This window comes from Mesoplodon densirostris, chromosome 8 (genome assembly GCF_025265405.1).
Source record: "Mesoplodon densirostris isolate mMesDen1 chromosome 8, mMesDen1 primary haplotype, whole genome shotgun sequence".
NCBI classification, from domain to species: Eukaryota; Metazoa; Chordata; class Mammalia; order Artiodactyla; family Ziphiidae; genus Mesoplodon; species Mesoplodon densirostris.
In genome coordinates this window covers 38,993,952-39,016,566 of record NC_082668.1, presented here as the reverse complement: position 1 = coordinate 39,016,566, position 22,615 = coordinate 38,993,952, and the positions used below count along the sequence as shown (strand labels likewise).

The window sequence follows — 22,615 nt, the reverse complement described above, 5'->3', positions numbered from 1 at the left end:
AAATGCTTTTTCTGCACCAATTGAGATAATTGTGTATTTTTTTCCTTCATTCTATTAACATGGTGTATTATATTGATCAGTTTTTGTATGTTGAACCATCCTTGCATTCTAGGAATAAATCCCATTTGATCGTGGTGTATAATTTTAATTTGCTGCTGAATTTGGTTTGCTAGGATTTTTGCATCAGTGTTCATAAGGGATATTGGTTTCTAGTTTTCTTAGAGTATCTTTGTCTGGCTTTGGTATTAAGAATGCTGCTCTAGTGGAGTTAGGAAGTATGCCCTTCTCTTCAACTTTTTGGAAGAGTTTGAGAAGGATTGATGTTAGTTCTTTAAATATTTAGTAAAATTCACCAGTGAAGCCGTCAGGTCCAGGGCTTTTCTTTGGTTGCACAACATTGTGAATGCAAGTAAGCCACAGAACTGTACACTTAAAAATGGTTAAAATGACTAACCTTTCCACATTGAATGGTTTTGGTACCCTTGTCAAAAATCATTGGACTGTATATATGAGGGTTTATTTCTAGTTCCTCTATTCAGTTCCATTGGTTTATATGTGTATCCTTATGTCAATACCACACTGTTTTGTTGTTGTTGTTTTTTGGCCGCACAGCGTGGGGGAATCTTAGTTCCCCAAACCAGGAATTGAAACCGTGCCCCCTGCAGTGGAAGCTCAGAGTCCTAACCACTGGACCACCAGCGAATTCCCAGTACCACACTATATCGACTTCTATAGCTTTGTAGTAAGTCTTGAAATTGGTAGGCCTGCATCCTCCAACTTATGTTTTCTTCTTTTTTTTTTTTAATTTATTTATTTTTGGCTGCGTTGGGTCTTTGTTGTTGCGCGTGGGCTTTCTCTAGATGCGGTGAGTGGGGACTACTCTTCCTTGCAGTGCACAGGCTTCTCATTGCAGTGGCTTCTCTTCTTGCAGAGCACAGGCTCTAGGTGCGCAGGCTTCGGTAGTTGTGGCTCCCTGGTTCTAGAGTGCAGGCTCAGTAGTTGTGGAGCACGAACTTAGTTGCTCCATGACATTTGGGATCTTCCCGGACCAGGGATTGAACCCTTGTCCCCTGCATTGGCAGGCCAATTCTCAGCCACTGCGCCACCGGGGAAGCCCCCAACTATGTTTTCTTTTCAAGATTATTTTGGCTATTTGGTGCCCCTTGCAATTACATATAAATGTGAGAATCAGCTTTTCCATGTCTACAAAAAAGACTTGAAATTTTGATAGAGATTGCACAGAATCTGTAGATTGCTTTAGGTTATGCAAATTTTGAAGTTTTCAGTATGCAAGTATTTAATCTCCTGATTTAAACTTATTCCTAGGTATTTTATTCTTTCAGATACTGTTGTAGATGGAGTTGCTTTCTTTTTTTTCTAATTTTTATTATCTTTTTTTTTTTTTTTTTTTTTTTTTTTTGCGGTACACGGGCCTCTCACTGTTGTGGTCTCTCCCGTTGCGGAGCACAGGCTCCGGACGCACAGGCCCAGCGGCCATGGCCCACGGGCCCAGCCGCTCCGCGGCATGCGGGATCCTCCCGGAACGGGGCACAAACCCGCGTCCCCTGCGTCGGCAGGTGGACTCTCAACCACTGCGCCACCAGGGAAGCCCTATTATCATTTTTTTTTTTCTTTTTGCGGTATGTGGGCCTCTCACTGTTGTGGCCTCTCCCGTTGCGGAGCACAGGCTCCGGATGCGCAGGCCCAGCGGCCATGGCTCACGGGCCCAGCCGCTCCGCGGCATATGGGATCCTCCCAGACCGGGGCACGAACCCGTGTCCCCTGCATCGGCAGGCGGACTCTTAACCACTGTGCCACCAGGGAGGCCCTATCATTTTTTATTGAAGTAGAGTTGATTTACAATGTTTCAGGTGTACAGCGAGGTAATTTAGTTATATATAGATGTAGATATATCAATATACAGGAGTTCCTTTCTTAATTTTCTTTTTCAATTGTTCAGTGAAGGTGTATAGAAACAGAACTGATTTTTGTATTTTGATCTTGTATCCTGCTACTTCACTGAATTCATTTCTTAGCTTTATGAGCTTTCCTGTGGATTCTTTGGGATTTCTCTATATAGGATCATGTCATCTGTGCCTTTTACTCATTTATTTACTGTCTAATTGTTCTCGCTGGAATTTAAGTACAGTATTGAATAGCAGTGGTGAAAACAAGCATCCTTGTCTCATTTATGGCTTTTTTGGGGGGGGGGCGTGCTGTGTGGCTTGCAGGATCTTAGTTCCCTGATCAAGGATTGAACCCAGGCCGTTGGCAGTGAAAGCACAGAGTCCTAACCATTGGACCATCAGAGAATTCCCTTATTTCTGATTTTAGAGGGAAACCTGTCAGTCTTTCACCATTGAGTATGAGTAACATCATACCTGTGGGTTTTTCTTTTTTTTTTTTTTTTTTTTTTTTTTGCGGCATGCGGGCCTCTCACTGTTGTGGCCTCCCCCGTTGCGGAGCACAGGCTCCGGACGCGCAGGCTCCGGACGCGCAGGCTCAGCGGCCATGGCTCACGGGCCCAGCCGCTCCGCAGCATATGGGATCCTCCCAGACCGGGGCACGAACCCGTATCCCCTGCATCGGCAGGCGGACTCTCACCCACTTGCGCCACCAGGGAGGCCCTGTGGGTTTTTCAAAATGCCCTTCATCATATTGAGGAAGTTCTCTCATATACCTAGTTTTCTGTGTTTTTGTCGTGAAGGGTATTGGATTTTGTCAGATGACTTTTCTGCATTAATTGAGATGCTTGTGTGTTTTTTCCTCTGTATATTAATGTAGTATATTACATTGGTTATTTTTTTTTTTTAATGTTGAACTACCTTTCATTCCTTGCAGCTTTCTTTTGATTCATGTTTGTATGGTATATATTTTTCTCCATCCTTTTACTTTTAACCTACTTATATCATTATATTTGAAGTAAGTTTCTTATAAACAGTATAGTTGGGTCATATTTCTTTGTTCTTTCTGACAATCCTTGTCTTTTAACTGGTATATTTAGGCCATTTAATGTGAATATGGTTATTGATAGATATGTTTAGATTTAGAATTACCATTTTATTACTTGTTTTTAGTTTCCTCTTTTTTTTCTGTTTCCTTTTTCTGTCTTTTTAAGGGTTATTTGAGCATTTTTAGTATTCTATTTTAATTTATTCTAATTTTGATTGTATCTCATATAGTTTTTTTGATGATTGCTCTAGAGATTACTAAGTTCATGCTTAACTTTTCAGTCTGTTTAGAGTCAATATTTTACTGCTTCAATTGAAATGTAGAAACTATCATCATTTGGACCATTTTACTCTCCTCCTTTATGCTTTAGTTATCTATATTACATCTACATACATTGAAAACCCCACCAGACAATATTATATTTTTTGCTTTCATCTGCCAAACATATTTTAAAGATCAAGAGAAGAATGGTCTAATATATGTTTATACCCAGATATTAATATAATTGCTGTTGCTCCTGATAGTCTAAGTTTCTTTCTGGTATTATTTTTTTCCTTCTAACTGAAGAACTTCTTTAGCAGTTCTTTTAGAGCCGTCTGCTGACTAGGAATTCTCCTTAGCTTCCTTTTTTTTTTTAATTTAATTTTATTTATTTTTTTATACAGCAGCTTCTTATTAGTTATCTGTTTTATACATATTATTGTTATATGTCAATCCCAGTCTCACAATTCATCCCACCACAATGACCCCACCTGCCACTTTCCCGCCTTGGTGTCCATACGTTTGTTCTCTGCATCTGTGTCTCTGTTTCTGCCCTGCATACTGGTTCATCTGTACCATTTTTCTAGGTTCCACATATATGCGTTAATATACGACATTTGTTTTTCTCTTTCTGACTTACTTCACTCTGTATGACAGTCTCTAGATCCATCCACATCTCTACAAATGACCAAATTTCATTCCCTTTTATGGCTGAGTAATATTCCATTGTATATATGTACCACATCTTCTTTATCCATTCATCTGTTGATGGGCATTGAGGTTCCTTCCATGACCTAGCTATTGTAAATAGTGCTGCAATGAACATTGGGGTGCATGTATCTTTGAATTATGGTTTTCTCTGGGTGCATGCCCAGTAGTGGGATTGATGGATCATATGATAATTCTGTTTTTAGTTTTTTAAGGAACCTGCATACTGTTCTCCATAGTGGCTGTATCAATTTACATTCCCACCAGCAGTGCAAGAGGGTTCTCTTTTCTCCACACCCTCTGCAGCATTTATTGTTTGTCAATTTTCTGATGATGCCCATTCTAACTGGTGTGAGGTGATACCTCATTGTAGTTTTGATTTGTATATCTCTAATGATTAGTGATTTTGAGCAGCTTTTCATGTGCTTCTTGGCCATCTGTATGTCTTTTTTGGAGAAATGTCTATTTAGGTCTTCTGCCCATTTTTTGATTGGGTTGTTTGTTTTTTTAATGTTGAGGTGCATGAGCTGTTTATATATTTTGGAGATTAATCCTTTGTCCATTGATTCATTTGCAAATATTTTCCCCCCTTCTGAGGGTTGTCTTTTTGTCTTGTTTGTAGTTTCCTTTGCTTTGCAAAAGCTTTCAAGTTTCATTAGGTTTCTTTTTTTTTTTGTCTCATTTGTTTTTGTTTTTACTTCCATTACTCTAGGAGGTGGATCAAAAAAGATCTTGCTGTGATTTATGTCAGTGTTCTTCCTGTGTTTTCCTCTAAGAGTTTTATAGTGTCCGGTCTTACATTTAGGTTTCTAATCCATTTTGATTTTATTTCTGTGTCTGGTGTTAGAGAGTGTTCTACTTTCATTCTTTTACATGTAGCCATCCAGTTTTCCCAGCACCACTTTTTTTTTTTTTTTTTTTGTGGTACGCGGGCCTCTCCTGTTGCGGAGCACAGGCTCTGGATGCGCAGGCTCAGCGGCCACGGCTCATGGGCCCAGCCGTTCTGTGGCATGTGGGATCTTCCCAGTCTGGGGCACGAACCCATGTCCCCTGCATCGGCAGGTGGACTCTCAACCACTGCGCCACCAGGGAAGCCCACCCCCTTTTTTTTTTTCACTTATTGAAGAGACTGTCTTTTCTCCATTGTATATCCTTGCCTCCTTTGTCATAGATTAGTTGACCGTAGGGGTGTGGGTTTATCTTTGGGCTTTCAATCCTGTTCCATTGATCTATATTTCTGTTTTTGTGCCAGTATCATATTGTCTTGATTGCTGTAGCTTTGTAGTATAGTCTGAAGTCACGGAGTCTGATACATCCAGCTTGTTTTTTTTCTCTCAAGACCACTTTGGCTATTTGGGATCTTTTGTGTCTCCATACCAATTTTAAGATTTTATGTTCTAGCTCTGTAAAAACTGCCACTGGTAATTTGATAGGGATTGCATTGAATCTGTAGATTGCTTTGTGTAGTATAGTCATTTTCACAATATCGATTCTTCCAATCCAAGAACATGGTATATCTCTTTGTCTGTTTGTGTCATCTTTGATTTCTTTCATCAGTGTCTTACAGTTTTCTGAGTACAGGTCTTTTACCTCCTTACGTAGGTTTATCCCTACATATTGTATTCTTTTTGTTGCAATGGTGAATGGGACTGTTGCCTTAATTTCTCTTTCTGATATTTCATTGTTAGTGTATAGGAATGTAAGAGATTTCTGTGCATTAATTTTGTATCCTGCAACTTTACCAAATTCATTGATTAGCTCTAGTAGTTTTCTGGTGGCATCTTTAGGATTCTCTACGTATAATATCATGTGATCAGCAAACAGTGACAGTTTCATTTCTTCTTTTCCAGCTTGTATTTCTTTTATTTCTTTTACTTCTCTGATTGCCATGGCTTGGACTTCAAAAACTGTGTTGAATAATAGTGGCAAGGGTGGACATCCTTGTCTTGTTCCTGATCTTAGAGGAAATGCTTTCGATTTTTCACCATTGAGAATGACATTTGCTGTGGGTTTGTCATATATGGCCTTTATTATGTTGAGGTGTGTTCATTCTATGCCCACTTTCTGAAGAGTTTTTATCATAAATGGGTGTTGAATTTTATCAAAAGCTTTTTCTGCATCTACTGAGATGATCATATGGTTTTTATTCTTCATGGTGTATCACAGTAATTGATTTATGTATATTGAAGAATCCTTGCATCCCTGGGATAAATCCCACTCATGGTGTATGATCATTTTTAAGTGTTGTTGGATTCTGTTTGCTAGTATTTAGTTGAGGATTTTTGCATCTATATTCATCAGTGATATTGGTCTGTAATTTTCTTTTTTTGTAGTATCTTTGTCTGGTTTTGGTATCAGGGTGATGGCCTCATAGAATGAGTTTGGGAGTTTTCCTTCCTCTGCAATTTTTTGGAAGAGTTTGGGAAGGATGGGTGTTAGCTCTTCTCTAAATGTTTGATAGAGTTCACCTGTGAAGCCATCTGGCCCTGGACTTTTGTTTGTTGACAGAGTTTTAAGCACAGTTTCAATTTCATTACTTGTGATTGGTCTGTTTATATTTTCTGTTTCTTCCTGGTTCAGTCTTGGAAGATTATACCTTTCTAAGAATTTGTCCATTCCTTCCAGGTTCTCCATTTTATTGGCATAGAGTTGCTTGTAGTAGTCTCTTAGGATGCTTTGTATTTCTATGGTGTCTGTTGTAACTTGTCCTTTTTTATTTTTAATTTTATTGATTTGAGTCCTCTCCCTCTTTTTCTTGATGAGTCTTGCTAAAGGTTTATCAATTTTGTTTATCTTCTCAAAGAACCAGTTTTTAGTTTTATTGATCTTTGCTATTGTTTTCTTTGTTTCTATTTCATTTATTTCTACTCTGATCTTTGTGATTTCTTTCCTTCTACTAACTTTGGGTTTTGTTCTTCTTTCTCCAGTTGCTTTAGGTTTAAGTTTAGATTGTTTATTTGAGATTTTTCTTGTTTCTTGAGGTAGGCTTGTATAGCTATAAACTTCCCTCTTAGAACTGCTTTTGCTGCATCCCATAGGTTTTGGATCGTCGTGTTTTCGTTGTAATTTGTCTCTAGGTATTTTCTGATTTCCTCTTTGATTTCTTCAGTGATCTCTTGGTTATTTAGTAACATATTGTTTAGCCTCCGTGTGTTGAGTTTTTTACGTTTTTTTCCCTGTAATTGATTTCTAATCTCATAGCGTTGTGGTCGGAAAAGATGCTTGATATGATTTCAGTTTTCTTAAATTTACCGAGGCTTGATTTGTGACTCAAGATGTGATCTGTCCTGGAGAATGTTCTGTGTGCACTTGAGAAGAAAATGTAATCTGCTGTTTTTGGATGGAATGTCCTATAAGTATCAGTTAAATCTGGTGCATTGTATCACTTAAAGCTTGTGTTTCCTTATTAATTTCCTGTTTGCATGATCTGTCCATTGGTGTAAGTGAGGTGTTAAAGTTCCCCACTATTATTGTTTTACTGTCAATTTCTTTTTTTATAGCTGTTAGCAGTTGCCTTATATATTGAGGTGCTCCTATGTTGGGTGCATATATGTTTGTAACTGTTATATCTTCTTCTTCAGTTGATCCCTTGATCATTATGTAGTGTCCTTGTCTTTTGTAACATTCTTTATTTTGAAGTCTATTTTATCTTATATGAGTATTGCTATTGCAACTTTTTTTGATTTCTATTTGCATGGAATATCTTTTTCCATCCCTTCACTTTCAGTCTGTATGTGTCCCTAGGTCTGAAGTGGGTCTCTTGTAGACAGCCTATATATGGGTCTTGTTTTTGTATCCATTCAACGAGCCTGTGTCTTTTGGTTGGAGCATGTAATCCATTCACGTTTAAGGTAATTATCGATATGTATGTTCCTGTACCATTTTCTTAATTGTTATGGGTTTGTTTTTGTAGGTCCTTTTCTTCTCTTGCGCTTCCCACTTAGAGAAGTTCCATTAGTATTTGTTGTAGAGCTGGTTTGGTGGTGCTGAATTCTCTTAGCTTTTGCTTGTCTGTAAAGCTTTTCATTTCTCCATCGAATCTGAATGAGATCCTTGCTGGGTAGAGTAATCTTGGTTGTAGTTTCTTCCCTTTCATCTCTTTAAATATATCATTTAAATACATGTAAGCTTCCGGATGGGGGGTACTGGTGGTGGGTAGAGTTGGTTGTTGCTCAGGTGGGCAGAGCTCAGTAAACCTCCGTAGTTTTCTTTCATCTGAAAATATCTTTATCTTCATTCCTGAAGGGTATTTTTGCTAGATACAGAGGTTGACAGTTCTTTTCTTTCAGCACTTTAAACGTGTTCTGCCATTTCCTCCTGTCGTCTGTGTTTTCTGGTGAGAAAGCTGCACTCATTTGAATCCTTATTCTATAGGTCATGTGTCTCTTTTTTTCGCTGGATTCATTACACACACACACACACACTCACCCCCAGTGGCTTCTTTATCTTTAGTTTTTGTCAGTTTGATTACCTCTGGGCATGGATTTCTTTGGATTTTCTTGTTCGGTGTTTACTTTGCTTTTTCTTATTGTGGTAAAAAATACATAACATAAAATTTATCATTTTTGCCATTTTTAAGTGTACGATTCTGTGGCATTAAGTACATTCACATTGTTGTGCAACCATTACCACCTCTATCTCCAGAACTTTTTCATCTTCCCCAACTGAAACTCTGTACCCATTAAACAATAGTAAGTCTCATAAGATTTACCATGTAGTATATTTTAATTAACTGTAAAAAATTCTTTGTTTGTAGTATATTCAACAGAACATAAGAGCAGATTGTTCCAATATTGACAAAATTCTTGAACCACCTGAAGGCCAAGATGAAGGTGTATGGAAGTATGAACATTTAAGGTGGGTCTTTATTATGTATCAAAATAGTAATAGTACTCCTAGTAGTAAAAAATAACCTTTAATATTAATGATGATTACGAATCATAAATTAAATTAGTTAACTACAGACCAAAAAGCAAAATTCTAAAGCTTTTATGTTTTCAAGTTATAAAGTTTTCAACATTGTTATTTTCTCATTGTTTTCTGTATTTATGGATTTGGGCCTTATTATCTTTTTACATGGTTTTCCTTAATCACATCATTTAATCACAGATGCATTATTTCCATGTACCTACTCATTTCTACTACCTACTACTTACCTACTTTATTTCTCTCTAGAGGTCCTAGTCTAGACTTGGTAGCTGATGAGTTACCTGGTAACTAGTGTGAACTTCCAGTCTTTCGTTTGGTAAATGGAGATTAATTATAATCCTGAAGTAAGGAGTTTTAGAGCTTTTCATAATATCCTTTGAATGAGAAAATTGATTTATAATGAATCATGAGTTAACTTTAGAAGCAGTTGTATTCTGAAGCTACTAGGTTATTTCTTGAAGTTATAAACTTTCCATTGTAAATGGGAGCTAGGATGAGTTGATACATTAAAAATAGAGGATGCTGCATGAGATATGTGTTCATCAGAGTTTGTTACTTTGAGTTGATTTTTAGATAATAAGGTGGGGTAGAGATATGACTTTTCCTGAATAAATTAGACCATATTTCCTGTGATGAGTGCCTCAATTTGTAGACAAGGTACTTTTTCTGTTGTTTTGTTTTGATGCTATAGGCTTGTCTAGATATTGTTAAGACAGTGTCTTGTCATAACCGTTCAGCAGTTTCAGGATGCTGAGACTTCTTTGTAATCTGCCATTTTCTTGGGCAAGTCAATTGACTACTTGATTGAGTTGTTTTTTTTTTTTTAATACATCTCGATGCATGATATTTGAAAGCATGAGTATGTAGATGTTATGCCATTCTTATAAATATAGAGAACACTTTAGTATAATATATCCTCTGTCTTTTTTTAATCAGCTTTGAAAATAACTACTTCCTTACCTATGGGATTAATGATGAAAATAAGCAAGCATGTTTTTTCCACTGTAAGCATAATTCCTAAAAAGTGAGGATTCATTTTAATTTATAAGGTTTTTATTTCAGATCTAAGAAAAACCTTTTCCTCCCTATTTAACTTAGACCATGAAATATGCATTATACAAAACTTGTAAAATCTTTCTTATTCATATTCCATTTGTCCTGGTGCTATTGTTACTACTTTTGGGATTTTTTGATATTAACCACTTTTTTTGTTTTGTATAATTTATGTATTCTATATGACATATATATTCTTTTGTCTCTTTATTATAGTGTATACATTTTTTTTAAATTAATTTATTTATTTATTTTTATTTTTGGCTGCGTTGGGTCTTTGTTGCTGCGCACGGGCTTTCTCTAGTTACGGCGAGTGGGGGCTACTCTTCATTGCCGTGGGTGCTCATTGTGGTGGCTTCTCTTGTTGCAGAGCAAAGGATCTAGGTGCTCAGGCTTCAGTAGTTACAGCACGTGGGCTCAGTAGTTGTGGCTCACGGGCTTAGTTACTCCGCGGCATGTGGGATCTTCCTGGACTAGGACTCGAACCTGTGTCCCCTGCATTGGCAGGCGGGTTCTTAACCACTGCACGACCAGGGCAGCCCATAGTGTATACATCTTTATAGTTGAGCAAGAAGAGTTTTAAAAGCAGCTTGATTTCTTTTTGCATGTGCTTAGTGTTACTGATTTGAGGCTTAATACTTGCTGTTACTGATTAATGCAGTTGATTATATTATGATGTTAATGGGAATTGAATCATGACCTCAGTCAAATCTCCCACTACTCCCTACTGAATATTTGTAATTAGGAAAAGATGCCCCTTCCTCTGAGCGGCTGCAATCCCATGCTAGTATGCATGGCTTAGTGACTAGAGTGTAGACTAGATTTCAGCTCTGGCTTGTCTTTTCAGCTGCATAACTATGTGTGTTAGTCCTATAATGAATTAACTTGAAGCTGTTAGGTTTGCACTGTTTGCCACAGATTGTACCTATAGCACTGACAAGTCAGTTAGCTTAATTTTCCTGTTGGCCATAAGTAGGTTGGACTAGATGAGGAACTTGTTTATCACCACTTGTCTTTATTACCACTTAGTAGAAAACAACTCAGAAGCACATAACATGCAACTTACAGATATGGGGCAGTAGAGGACTATGTGGTGATTCAGAAATAGTGTTATTTGTATAATCTAAGAACAGCATTATTATTAGGCATCTGGAAAGGAAGTACAGTTATAGACAACTGAAAATTTGACCCTTGTTTTTTTATTTGCTTTCTTCTATTTTAATGTATGTTATAAATAAATAAATAAATAAATAAATAAATATAGTTTTTCTTTCACATATGTGCAGTGTTTTGGGTTTTTTGTTTTTCTTTTGGAACTTTCTTTTGTCTTCTAATTATAGGTTTTAGCCTTGCATATTTGTGGAACCAAAGTGTATTCATTTGTTTGATGGGGAAACAGCGATTAATTTGATAGATTTTTAGAGGGAACACATTCAGTACTTTGACAACATAAAATATCTTTATGACATAAAGGATTAATTGTCTTTTCATATCAAATAGCAAATCTGTCTAAAAATGATCTAAATGTCATGTAATTTGCTCCATTTTTCATTTATTCAAAAATATTTTTTGAGCACTTAACTATTGTAAGAACAATCCAAGCATTGTTCTAGGCTTTATAATTCTCAGTTTGACAATTTTAGAGGGAAAGTACATCATGAAAAAATGCCCAAGATCTATTAAGTGACAAAAAAGCAAGTTATGAAATTGTGTATGATATGATTCCAATATATTTTAATCTATCCAGAGAAAATCAGATTTGCATGTAAACAGTAACTATCTTTCGGGAAGAGGTCATGGAAGTACGGAGGACTTTCCTGTTTTACATTTTGTATTTGGTCCTGTTTGGAGTTTTTAGAAGGAGCATGTGGTTTGTAATCAGAATAAAACCTGTATAATATATAGGAATATAAAACGTCTAGTCTTTCTTCTGATTATCTGTATACAGATATGTACACACACATGAATTTTTACATAACTGGAATCTTACTGTGAATATAAGTATATATCCTTTGTATGTTTATGTAATACCAACATTTCACTACTCTCCAATTGCTAATCATTTATAATGTTTCAAAGAAATTTTTTATGTATATAGTTTCAGTGAACATCTTTGTACATATGTCTACATGGCAGTTCTGATTATTTCATAAGAATAGATTCTTAGGAGAATGACTTAGTTAAAAAATATACACTTTGTAAGGGTCTTGGTAAATATTTTCAAAGTATTTCTCAGAAAAATTGTACCAATTTCCAGTGTGTAACAGTAATCAACTCACTGAACTCTGATATTGAACATTATTGTTAGGGTTGTTAGTCTTGGGTTTTGTTTACTAATGTGTATGTCTTTGTAAGGAATGTGCCATGTAAGTTCAGGTGGTATTGATAATGATGATGAGGGAGGAAGGATGGTACTGATGGGATTCTGTTTTTACAATTAATATTCTAAAAGTAATATGGAGGATAAGACTTTTCATTTATATATTTACATTTTTAGGCAATTCTGTCTTGAGTTAAATGGACTTGCTGTCAAACTTCAGGTAATATTTTCTTTAAGTTAAAGCTATAATTGAAAGTTCTGATTTTTTTTTCTGTTTTTGTAAATTAATGTGCTTACAAAGACTTACCCAAATTTTTAATTTATTCTAGAATTTTACATGAAATGTAGCAACTCAAATGATAAACTTTTTCATTATTATTTTACATATTAATAAATGTAACTATTTTAACAGAGTGAATGCCATCCAGATACATGCACTCAGATGACAGCAACTGAACAATGGATTTTTCTTTGTGCAGCTCATAAAACACCAAAAGAGGTGAGAATTTATGAAATAGAATGACTAATAAAATCATCATAACCTTAATCTCTTTAAGATAGTGGTAGACAAATTTTTGAGTTTTTAGGTCACTGTTTATTTTGCCCTTTGGTTTAGAGTTCTTTGCTGCAAGGTCATTGGTACAGTGCTACTTTAGGGTTTCTTGTGATTAGTATCTTTTTAAAAATTTTTAATTGAAATTATCATTGACCTACACTGTGTTAGTTTCAGGTGTATGACATAGTGATTTGATATTTCTGTACATTACAAAATGATCACCATGATAAGTTTAGTTACCATCTGTCACCATACAAAATTATTACAATATTATTGAGAGTATTCTTCATATTGTACATTTCATCTGTGTGACTCATTCATTTTGTAACTGGAAGTTTATACCTTTTAATCTTCCTTAACCTATTTCACTCCTCGTACCTTCCCTCTGGCAACCACCTTTGTTCTCTATGTCTATGACTCTGCTTCTGTTTTGTTGTTTGTTCATTTGTTTTGTTTTTTAGATTCCACGTATAAGTGAAATCATATGGTATTTGTCTTTTTCTGTATGACTTATTTCACTTAGCTTAATAGCTTCTAGGTCCATCCATGTTGTCACAAATGGCAAAATTTCATTCTTTTTTATGCCAGTGTGTATACATACCACATATTCCTTATCTTTTCATCTAATCAGTGGACACTTAAGTTGCTTCCATATCTTGGCTACTGTAAATAATGCTGCAGTGAACATGGGGGTGCATATATCTGTTTGAATTAGTGTTTTTGTTTTCTTTGGAAAAGTACCCAGGAGTGAATTGCTGGCTCATATGGCAGTTCCATTTTTAATGTTTTGAGGAACTGCCATCCTGTTTTCTATAGTGGTATCAATTTACATTCCCTCCAACAATGCGTGAGGGTTCCCATTTCTCCTCATCAGTACTTATTTGTTGTCTCTTTTTTTTTAAGTCTTTTTTTTAAACTTTTTACTTTATATTGGAGTATAGCCAATTGTGTCTTTTTAAAAAATATTTATTTATTTATTTATTTATTTTATATTTGGCTGCGTTGGGTCTTCATTGCTATGTGCGGGCTTTCTTTAGTTGTGGGTTGTGGTGCACGGACCTCTCATTGTGGTGGCTTCTCTTGTTGTGGAGCACAGGCTCTAGGGCACATGGGCTTCAGTAGTTGCGGCACATGGGCTCAGTAGTTGCGGCTCGCAGGCTCTAGAGCACAGGCTCAGTAGTTGTGGTGCACAGGTTTAGTTGCTCCGCGGCATGTGGGATGTTCCCCGACTAGGGCTCGAACCTGTGTCTCCTGCATTGGCAGGTGGATTCTTAACCACTGAACCACCAGGGAAGCCCGTGTCTTTTTGATAATAGTCATTTTTTAAAAAAATTATTTATTTTATTTATTTATTTTTGGCTGCGTTGGGTCTTCGTTGCTGCGTGCAGGCTTTCTCTAGTTGCGGCAAGTGGGGGCTACTCTTCGTTGCAGTGTGTGGGCTTCTCATTGTGGTGGTTTCTCTTGTTGCAGAGCATGGGCTCTAGGCACACAGACTTCAGTAGTTGTGGCACATGGGCTCAGTAGTTACGGCTCATGGGCTCCAGAGTGCAGGCTCAGTAGTTGTGGTGCACGGGCTTAGTTGATCCGCGGCATGCGGGATCTTCCCAGACCAGGGCTGGAACCCATGTCCCCTGCGTTGGCAGGTGGATTCTTAACCACTGCACCACCAGGGAAGCCTGATTATAGTCTTTTTAAAAATATTTATTTACTTATTTATTTTTTGGCTGCATCAGGTCTTAGTTGCGGCAAGTAGGATCATTCGTTGTGGCACACGGGCTCTTTGTTGCTGTGTGCAGGCTTCTCTCTAGTTGTGGTGCACAGGCTCCAGAGTGCATAGGCTCAGTAGTTGTGGCATGCAGGCTCTCTAGTTGTGGCACGCGGGCTCCAGAGTGCACAAACTCTGTAGTTGTAGCGGGTTTAGTTGCTGCACGGAATATGGGATCTTAGTTCCCCAACCAGGGATTGAACCGGCATCCCCTGCATTGCAAGATGGATTCTCAACCACTGGACCACCAAGGAAGTCCCCAATAATAGTCTTTTTGGCAAGTGTGAGTTGTGGTTTGATTTGCATTTCCCTGATTAGTGATGTTGAGCATCTTTTCCTGTGTCTGTTGGCTGTCTGTATGTCTTCTTTGGGAAAATGTCTATTCAGATCTTCTGCCCATTTTTTAATCTGATTGTCAAAGAGTGTATTGCCTATGTTTTCTTCTAGGAGTTTTATGGTTTCCCACCTCACATTTAAGTCTTAAATACAGTTTGAGTTTAGTTTTGTATATGGTGTGAGAAAGTAATCCAGTTTGACTCTTTTGCATGTAGCTGTCCAGTTTTCCCAGCACCATTTATTGAAGAGGCTCTCTTTTCCCCATTATGTATTGCCTCTTTTGTAATAGATAATTGACCATGTAAGTGTGGGCTCTCTATTCTGTTCCATTGATCTATATGTCTATTTTTGTGCCAGTACCATACTGTTTTGATTACTGTAGCTTTGTAATATAGATTCAAATCAGGGCACGTGATATCTCCAGCTTTGTTGTTCTTTCTTAAATCGTTTTAGCTATTTGGGGTCTTTTGTGTTTCTATACAAATTTTAAAATTATTTGTTTTAGTTCTGTGAAAAATGCCATAGGTATTTTGATAAGGATTACATTGAATATGTAGATTGCTTTTGGTAGTACAGTCATTTTAACAGTAATAATTCTTATAATCCATGAACACAGTGTACCTTTCCATTTGTTTGTATAGTATCATTTTTCATAATTGGACAATTGAATGGGCTAGAACTTATGATTCACTGGCTATGACAGAATAACACCTGTCATATGGTGTGTAATGGATGAGATGCACCAGTTCAGATTTTTGGTTTAGTCTTAATTTCTTTTGATAGGAATAACTGTTGGTGATTACTAGTTGATTCTTAGGCTGTCAAATAGAAATGTTACTTTTGAACTTTATAGGTCAATATTTTTTCTCTACATTTCATTAATATTTCTTACTACTTATTTGAAAGCTACTATAATGATTTTCCTCTCCATAATTGGTCTTACCTTGAAAAACTTATTCATGTTATTTTCTCCTTTTTTAGTTTTTGTCAAGGTGAGAGTATAGGAAGTAGCAATTTTTAGAGAACATTTTTTGTTTTAAATAATTCCTTCATGTTATCTAACACCTAGTACACATTCAGTTTTCCTTAGTTGTCTCAAAAGTGTCGTTTACAACTGGTTTGTTTAAACTATGCATTGCATTTCCCTTGATCTGCATTCCCTTTTAATCTGTAGTAATTAGTTTTTGCTTGACATTGACTCATTGAAAATAGTTAAGTTAGGCCTGTGCTGTAGGATTATAGACCTTTAAGTGATCATTATATTGACAGACCTCTAAGGCTTAAAGACAGGTAATTCCCTAGTTGGAAAATCAATATTTTATGTTCTTTTGTTTGAAAAGGCAAATTCTCCAAAATAAGAGGTATCTGATACCTGTCTAAGCTAATAGTACTTATTTTTTAAGACTGACTTCACTCATGGTGTTACTTTTTTTGAGTTAATAAATTGAAGCAGTGTTAAGGTTGTGTATCATTCTACATCTGGGAAAATCATAGCAGTTTCATTGATAATTCGCTGAAATTGGCTACATAGTATAGTAAATGATGTGATAATTCCAATTAGGAAACTGAATCCAAAAAGCTAGTTTCATTTTGGCAAATAGTAAAGATGCATTATTCTCACTTTATTTATTTTTTAATAAATTTATTTATTTATTTTTGGCTGTGTTGGGTCTTCGTTGCTGTGCGTGGGCTTTTCTCTAGTTGCAGCGAGCAGGGGCTCCCCTTCATTGCAGTGCACGGGCTTCTCATTGCGGTGGCTTCTCTTGTTGTGGATCATGGGCTGTAGGCATGCGGGCTTCAGTAGTTGTGGCACTTGGGCTTAGTTGCTCCACGGCATGTGGGATCTTCCCGGACCTGGGCTCGAACCCGTGTCTCCTGCATTGGCAGGCGGATTCTTAACCACTGCGCCACCAGGGAAGTCCCTAGAAATTTTTAAATTAAATATGTAGCTTGCATTATATTTCCATGCTGACTTAAAGATTGTAAAAGTGTCCCATGGTACACCCAAATGACCAATATGAATGAGAAACACAGTGACTTGGGATATTTGTTTTTGACCAAGTCATCTGTAATCATATACATGGAGAAAGATACTTTTTTCAGTAAATACTGCTCATGTTCCTATTTTAGGCAGTGAGTCTACTAGCTATAAATTCCTGTGGATGTATAGTTAGAAAAATACTTTTTTTTTGGTTTAGATAATCTTTATGTATTTGCCATGTACTATACTAAGCCATATTTAGTAGTTACAGCATTTTTAAACACCAGTTTCATTCTCAACAGTTGAAAAATACTCTTAATTACTAGGTAGAACTAGAGTCATTTTTATTTCTTTCTCTAGTTTATTTTTTCCTTCTTCATTCCCTGGTTCATTCTCAGTCTTCCTTTCTTTTGATGCTTCTCCCTCTCTGCCCTCAGAAGAAATGAATGAGGAGAATTACTTGACAGTTTTATTTTTCCTTTAATAGGTTTGCTGATTTGCCATGAGACAAATAGGTTTCATTGTTTCTGATAAATGAAATAGGGTAAGACAGGTTTATTAAAATATAAAGGAACTTCAGATTTCATATTAAATTGCAAAGGAAGAAAAATTTTGAGAGAGCTGATAGATTGGTAACAGGGTACCAGCAACATTATAAGGCATGCTTTTTAAGATGTAAGGAGGCAGTGATCTCTGGAGGCATTTGTGAAGTGAAAGAGGCTGCTGGGCCACTTGGTAAAGTATAAATCAGTGGACTAGGAATCCGTGTATCTGGGTTATGGTTTTTAAGTCCTTCCTAGCTGTATCATCTTGCATAAGTCATTGACCAATAGTCAAGGGTAGTCCCTGTTGCTGTGCATCATTCTTCAGGGGTTCTCCCTGTCATGCTTCAGAGTTGGGATATTTGCATGCTTGCTTACTTGAATCTCTGTCGTTACAACAGAGTCAGCCTCCTCTTAGACAGCATGCCTAAAAAGCAGACTTTCCTAAGTTGGACTGCTTGTTTTTTGAAGTATTCCTTATCTTTGCCTATAGACTTTTAAGATCTGGCGAGAAACCTGTGCATATTCTGCAAACTGATCAGCCTCAGTTTCCTCATATGTAAAGCCAGAGGGTTAGATTAGATAATCAGGTGTTCTTCCCAGCTCTGAGCATTGTTTTCTTCTAGGTACAATATTGAGAGTGAGAAATTGGGGGACTGATTCATTTATTTTCTAGAAGCCAGGTATTATAGTTGAAGGGGATAATAAAGCCTTATTTATTGACATAACATTGAATTTTACAGTCATTCTGATATTGTAAGGAACTTTTTCTTAGACTATGCTCAGGGTTTTGGGAATAAGATGCTTAAGTAATAAATATACCTAATTTTAGAGGTAGAGCTCTTTGTTGATGCATTTTTATATCCTTTCTTTTATAGTGTCCTGCTATAGACTATACTAGACACACACTTGATGGTGCTGCATGTCTTCTGAATAGCAATAAATATTTTCCCAGCAGGTAAACAAAACTTTTAAACATGGTGCTGAACTTTTTGGATTTAATTTTAAAGATTACTGTTTTTAAAACTAAAATTAGTTTACTTGTTAATACATTGTATTCTTTAAACTGTTTTTTTTTTAACCTATTATATATTTGGCTTGTTCAGAATTATTCAAGTTTTGAAATTAAGATTGTGGTTAAACTAAAGGCATCAGCACTCAGCTCCTGAATCTCACAGGCCAGTTCAGTTCCTGCTGCTGTGCATCATTTTCCAGGGCTCTCCCTTCATGCTTTAGAGTTGGGATTTCTACACACTTGCTTACTTGAATCTCTGTGGTAGAGAGAGGCATCCTCTTAGCCTGCCTAAAGAGCAGATTTTCCTAAGTTGCACTGCTTATATATTTTTTTCTAAGTATGTTCTATGTATTTCCAGAGTTTTTTTTTTAATTGTGTAGTTGATTTACAATGTTGTATTAATTACTGCTGTACAGCAAAGTGACTCAGTTATACATATATATACATTCTTTTTCATATTCTTTTCCATTATGGTTTATCACAGGATATTGAATAGAGTTCCCTGTGCTATACAGTAGGACCTTCTTGTTTACCCATTCTGTATATACCAGTTTGCATCTGCTAATCCCAGACTCCCAATCCATCCCTCTCCTAATCTCCTCCCCCTTGGCAACCACCAGTATCTTCTCTGTTGGGATTTGCTTATTTTTAAAGGAGTCCTTATCCTTGCCTTCAGATTTTTAAGATCTGAGAAGAAGCGTGTGCATACTGTAATATATTATTGGTGAGGTTTGTGACTGGCCTTTTATTCTATTAAGATATTTGTTACCAGGTGGATAGATTTGGAGACTTTGCCCCAATATCACTAACTTCAAAGGGCTCATATAAAATAGGTAAAAAATAACGGTTTTTGCCTTGGTATCCTCTGTACATTTTTTTAAAAATCAGAAATATGTAGGCAGTTTTTATTTCTCACACACACACGAAAAAGAATTGAGTTCTGTAGAATAAAACAATAATTCTTTCAGTAGTTTTAATTAGCTCTAGTGGACAGAGTGTTAATGTCATAAACATATATTTTAGTAAGTTTTGTTGTGTCAGGATTTGTTTTAATTGCATTAAACTTTAGCAAAGTTTCAGAACTATAATACTGAATTTCTTGGGCAGTGTGGTTAGGTAGAAAGAGCACTGCCCCAGGAGTGAAGAGCAGGGGTTTTAGTCCTGCCCTTGCCACTTACTAGTGCTGTGACCTGGCCTGGTCACTTACTTTCTCTGGTGTCAGTTTCTGCACTTGTGAATTGAGAAGATTGGACTATACTGTTCCTAAGATCTGTCCAGCTCTATAAATCTATGATTTCTTATCTATTTCTAGGGTTAGCATAAAGGAATCATCTGTAGCAAAACTAGGATCAGTATGCCGTAGGATTTACAGAATATTTTCACATGCTTATTTTCATCACCGGCAGATATTTGATGAATATGAAGTAAGTATATTTCACTAATTGTCCTGATATGTTCTTATCAGAATGACAATAATAAATGTTGATATTATGTCTCATTTATTTGGTTTTGAGTAAAAAATGACATATTTTTTTCCCTCTCTACAGAATGAAACATTTTTGTGTCATCGGTTTACTAAATTTGTGATGAAATATAATTTGATGTCCAAGGATAACCTGATTGTACCAATTTTAGAAGAAGAAGTTCAGAATTCAGTTTCTGGGGAAAGTGAAGCGTGAAGGGAATCATATAGAAAAAAATGTACTGATCACATAATTAACATTAATTATGTACTGTATATATATCATTTTAGACACATCAATCACGTATCCATAGTATAGCTTCTTTGTTTAGTATAGGTTTTTGTATGCTGAGTGTTGCCTTTTAAAATGGGAGATACTTTTTAAGTTATTCATGAGCTGTATATTCACTGGTGTGGCACTCATCGTTTTTAAATAAGATTAGTATTATCTGTTTATAATGCCCGTTAATAAAAGAATTTACAGTTTGGTAAAATTGCTGCTAAACAATCATTGGATCACAATCCTCATCAAATAAACACGTCTATGAAAAAGATGAGTGAGCTTGAGGTTTCACACAAGCCATTTACTAAAGAGATAGTAATGTTTTCCTTTGGTTTTATACCTGAGTTTTGATATTCTAGAAAATTCTGTAGCACATAGTTCAGTCTTAACTGTTAAGTTTTCCAAAGTGAGATCAAAGTGTTTTTAAATTCTGTTTATACTTTTTGATATATATATGATTATGTGTATGTCCAAATATAAATGAAAATGAAGCATTAGTAATACTTAAATAATCTTACTATGCTACATAAAGTATATTCTAGACCAGCATACTTGGAAAGGATTTATCTTTCTGTTCAGTGGACTGTTACATACAAGATGATAATGATAAAAGCGTGTAATTGATGTTCCCACTGGAAACCTGCCCTGTCCTTCCCTTCTCTTCATTTCCCTTAACTCTCTCCCCGAAGTACATTACCTGAGAAGCTTTTCACCGGACTGTGATTTAGTGGTGGCTTATACCTATTTATATTTGTATTAATTGCCTACAGATTATACCTCATATTAGCAGTTACACTACAGGAAAAAATGTACTGGCATAGGCTCGTGCTTATATTTGCTTTGTGAAATTGTTCTAACTACTTGGAGAACAGTCTTTAAAATATTTTGACTCTTACTATTAGTAATATTAATCTTTTCTTCTAACCATCTAGGCAGCACTTAAATAGAGTTGAAAAATATTGTAGTATTTATTTTACACCCCTTCCCCACAAAGTTTATGTTTGAGTTATATGCACATGTAAGATTTTTTGCAATAATTCACAGGTTCCAAAGGTATTGCTGAGTGCTCATACATTTTTTGGACTTTGTTATAATTCAGTGTCTTAAGAAGGATTCAACTGTAGATTTTACAATCTTACCTACTGAATGCAATATTTTACAAAAGCACTGGAGGTCTTAATTGCTAAACTGGTTGTAACAAGGCACTAAGGGTAAAAAAAAATTGTACATGTAGTGAAGAAAATATTTAAATCCATCTTTTGAACAGAATTAACAAACGAACTTCTTTTTCATTTGAATGGGTTATTTTCAAATGAAGATTAAAATGTGGTCATCTTGATTTTTTTTCAAATTGGAGGAAGTAATTTATACCATATTATGAGACAAGTATGTACAGCAAAAATGTGGAAAACAGTAGCGTCCTGATAGTTTGTATATATGTTTATGCCTTCCAATCCTGCCAGTATATTTGGCTTTGAACAATGCTATCCCAGCAGCCAGTCATTACCCCAACCCATAACTAACTTTTAAGAAGTTTTATGTTCACAGTGAAAGGAATATTGACTTTGAAATGATGCATTTATATTGTTACTATGAACCAGTGGGAATAGTAATTTTTACACAAACTTGCTAAATATTGAGAGACTAAACTACTAAGTTAATAAATTATATATAATATAATGTAGCTGTTCTCTCTAGACAAAGTCTCACAATGGATTTCTGTTGCTTGACTATTTTCTTAGTGAACATTTGAACTAAGGCAGTGGCTGGGATTGGTGATCTGGCTAAATATTTTGAAACATATTTTGAATAATATAACTCGGTGTTACTAGGGAAATAAAATATGATTTTTTTCTTACTCATTCCATCTTCCCTGTACTGTGTGTTTGGAATTGATCATAAAAAAAAAATCCCCCAAAGAAAACATCAGTTTGTAGTCTTGCTTTTGTATTCATATTGATATCTCATTCATACTCTTGCACTGTAAAGTTGACTCACTTCATTAGGTAAGACCTAAATGAAACAGTTACTGTTTTTCCTTAATACTGATTACAGAATTTTGAAAATATACATGTATGTACTTAGGTGGTATTAAAAAAACTGATGAGCCTGGCAAACCACTGATTTATGAAGTAAGTGTTCTAAGAAGGGGGGAATAGAAAACTCACAGTTCTGTGCAATAAGGAGGTTAGGCTCCACTTTTTGTTTGGATTACCCAGTATAGATCCAAAAGTTAAAATTTTCTTTTTATAAAATTATTTTGGTGCATATACTCAACTCATTCTTTTTCCCCTATCATATCTGGGAAAGTAGCTAATTTTTAATAATTTATGTTCCCATGGGTATTATAGTTCTTTTGTGTGTGTGTACATTTTCTTTTCTCTGACTTGAGGTGTTAAATTTGTATTTCTAGAAACAAGTTTCTCAGTTATATATATATATATATATATAT

The 22,615-nt window shown here is 35.8% G+C and overlaps 1 protein-coding gene across 1 annotated transcript in view; it reads left to right on the top strand.

Moving 5' to 3' along the window:
* LOC132495480 (MOB-like protein phocein) overlaps positions 1-22,025 on the top strand; it is a 40,113-nt gene extending 18,088 nt beyond the window's left edge. Inside the window, exons 3-8 of the mRNA XM_060107370.1 lie at positions 8,678-8,778; positions 12,401-12,443; positions 12,636-12,722; positions 18,282-18,361; positions 19,731-19,842; positions 19,966-22,025. Coding sequence (XP_059963353.1) covers positions 8,678-8,778; positions 12,401-12,443; positions 12,636-12,722; positions 18,282-18,361; positions 19,731-19,842; positions 19,966-20,097 — 555 coding nt within the window. The 3' untranslated portion in view covers positions 20,098-22,025. The remainder of the gene's footprint in view (positions 1-8,677; positions 8,779-12,400; positions 12,444-12,635; positions 12,723-18,281; positions 18,362-19,730; positions 19,843-19,965) is intronic.
* The last annotated feature ends 590 nt before the right edge of the window (positions 22,026-22,615 follow it).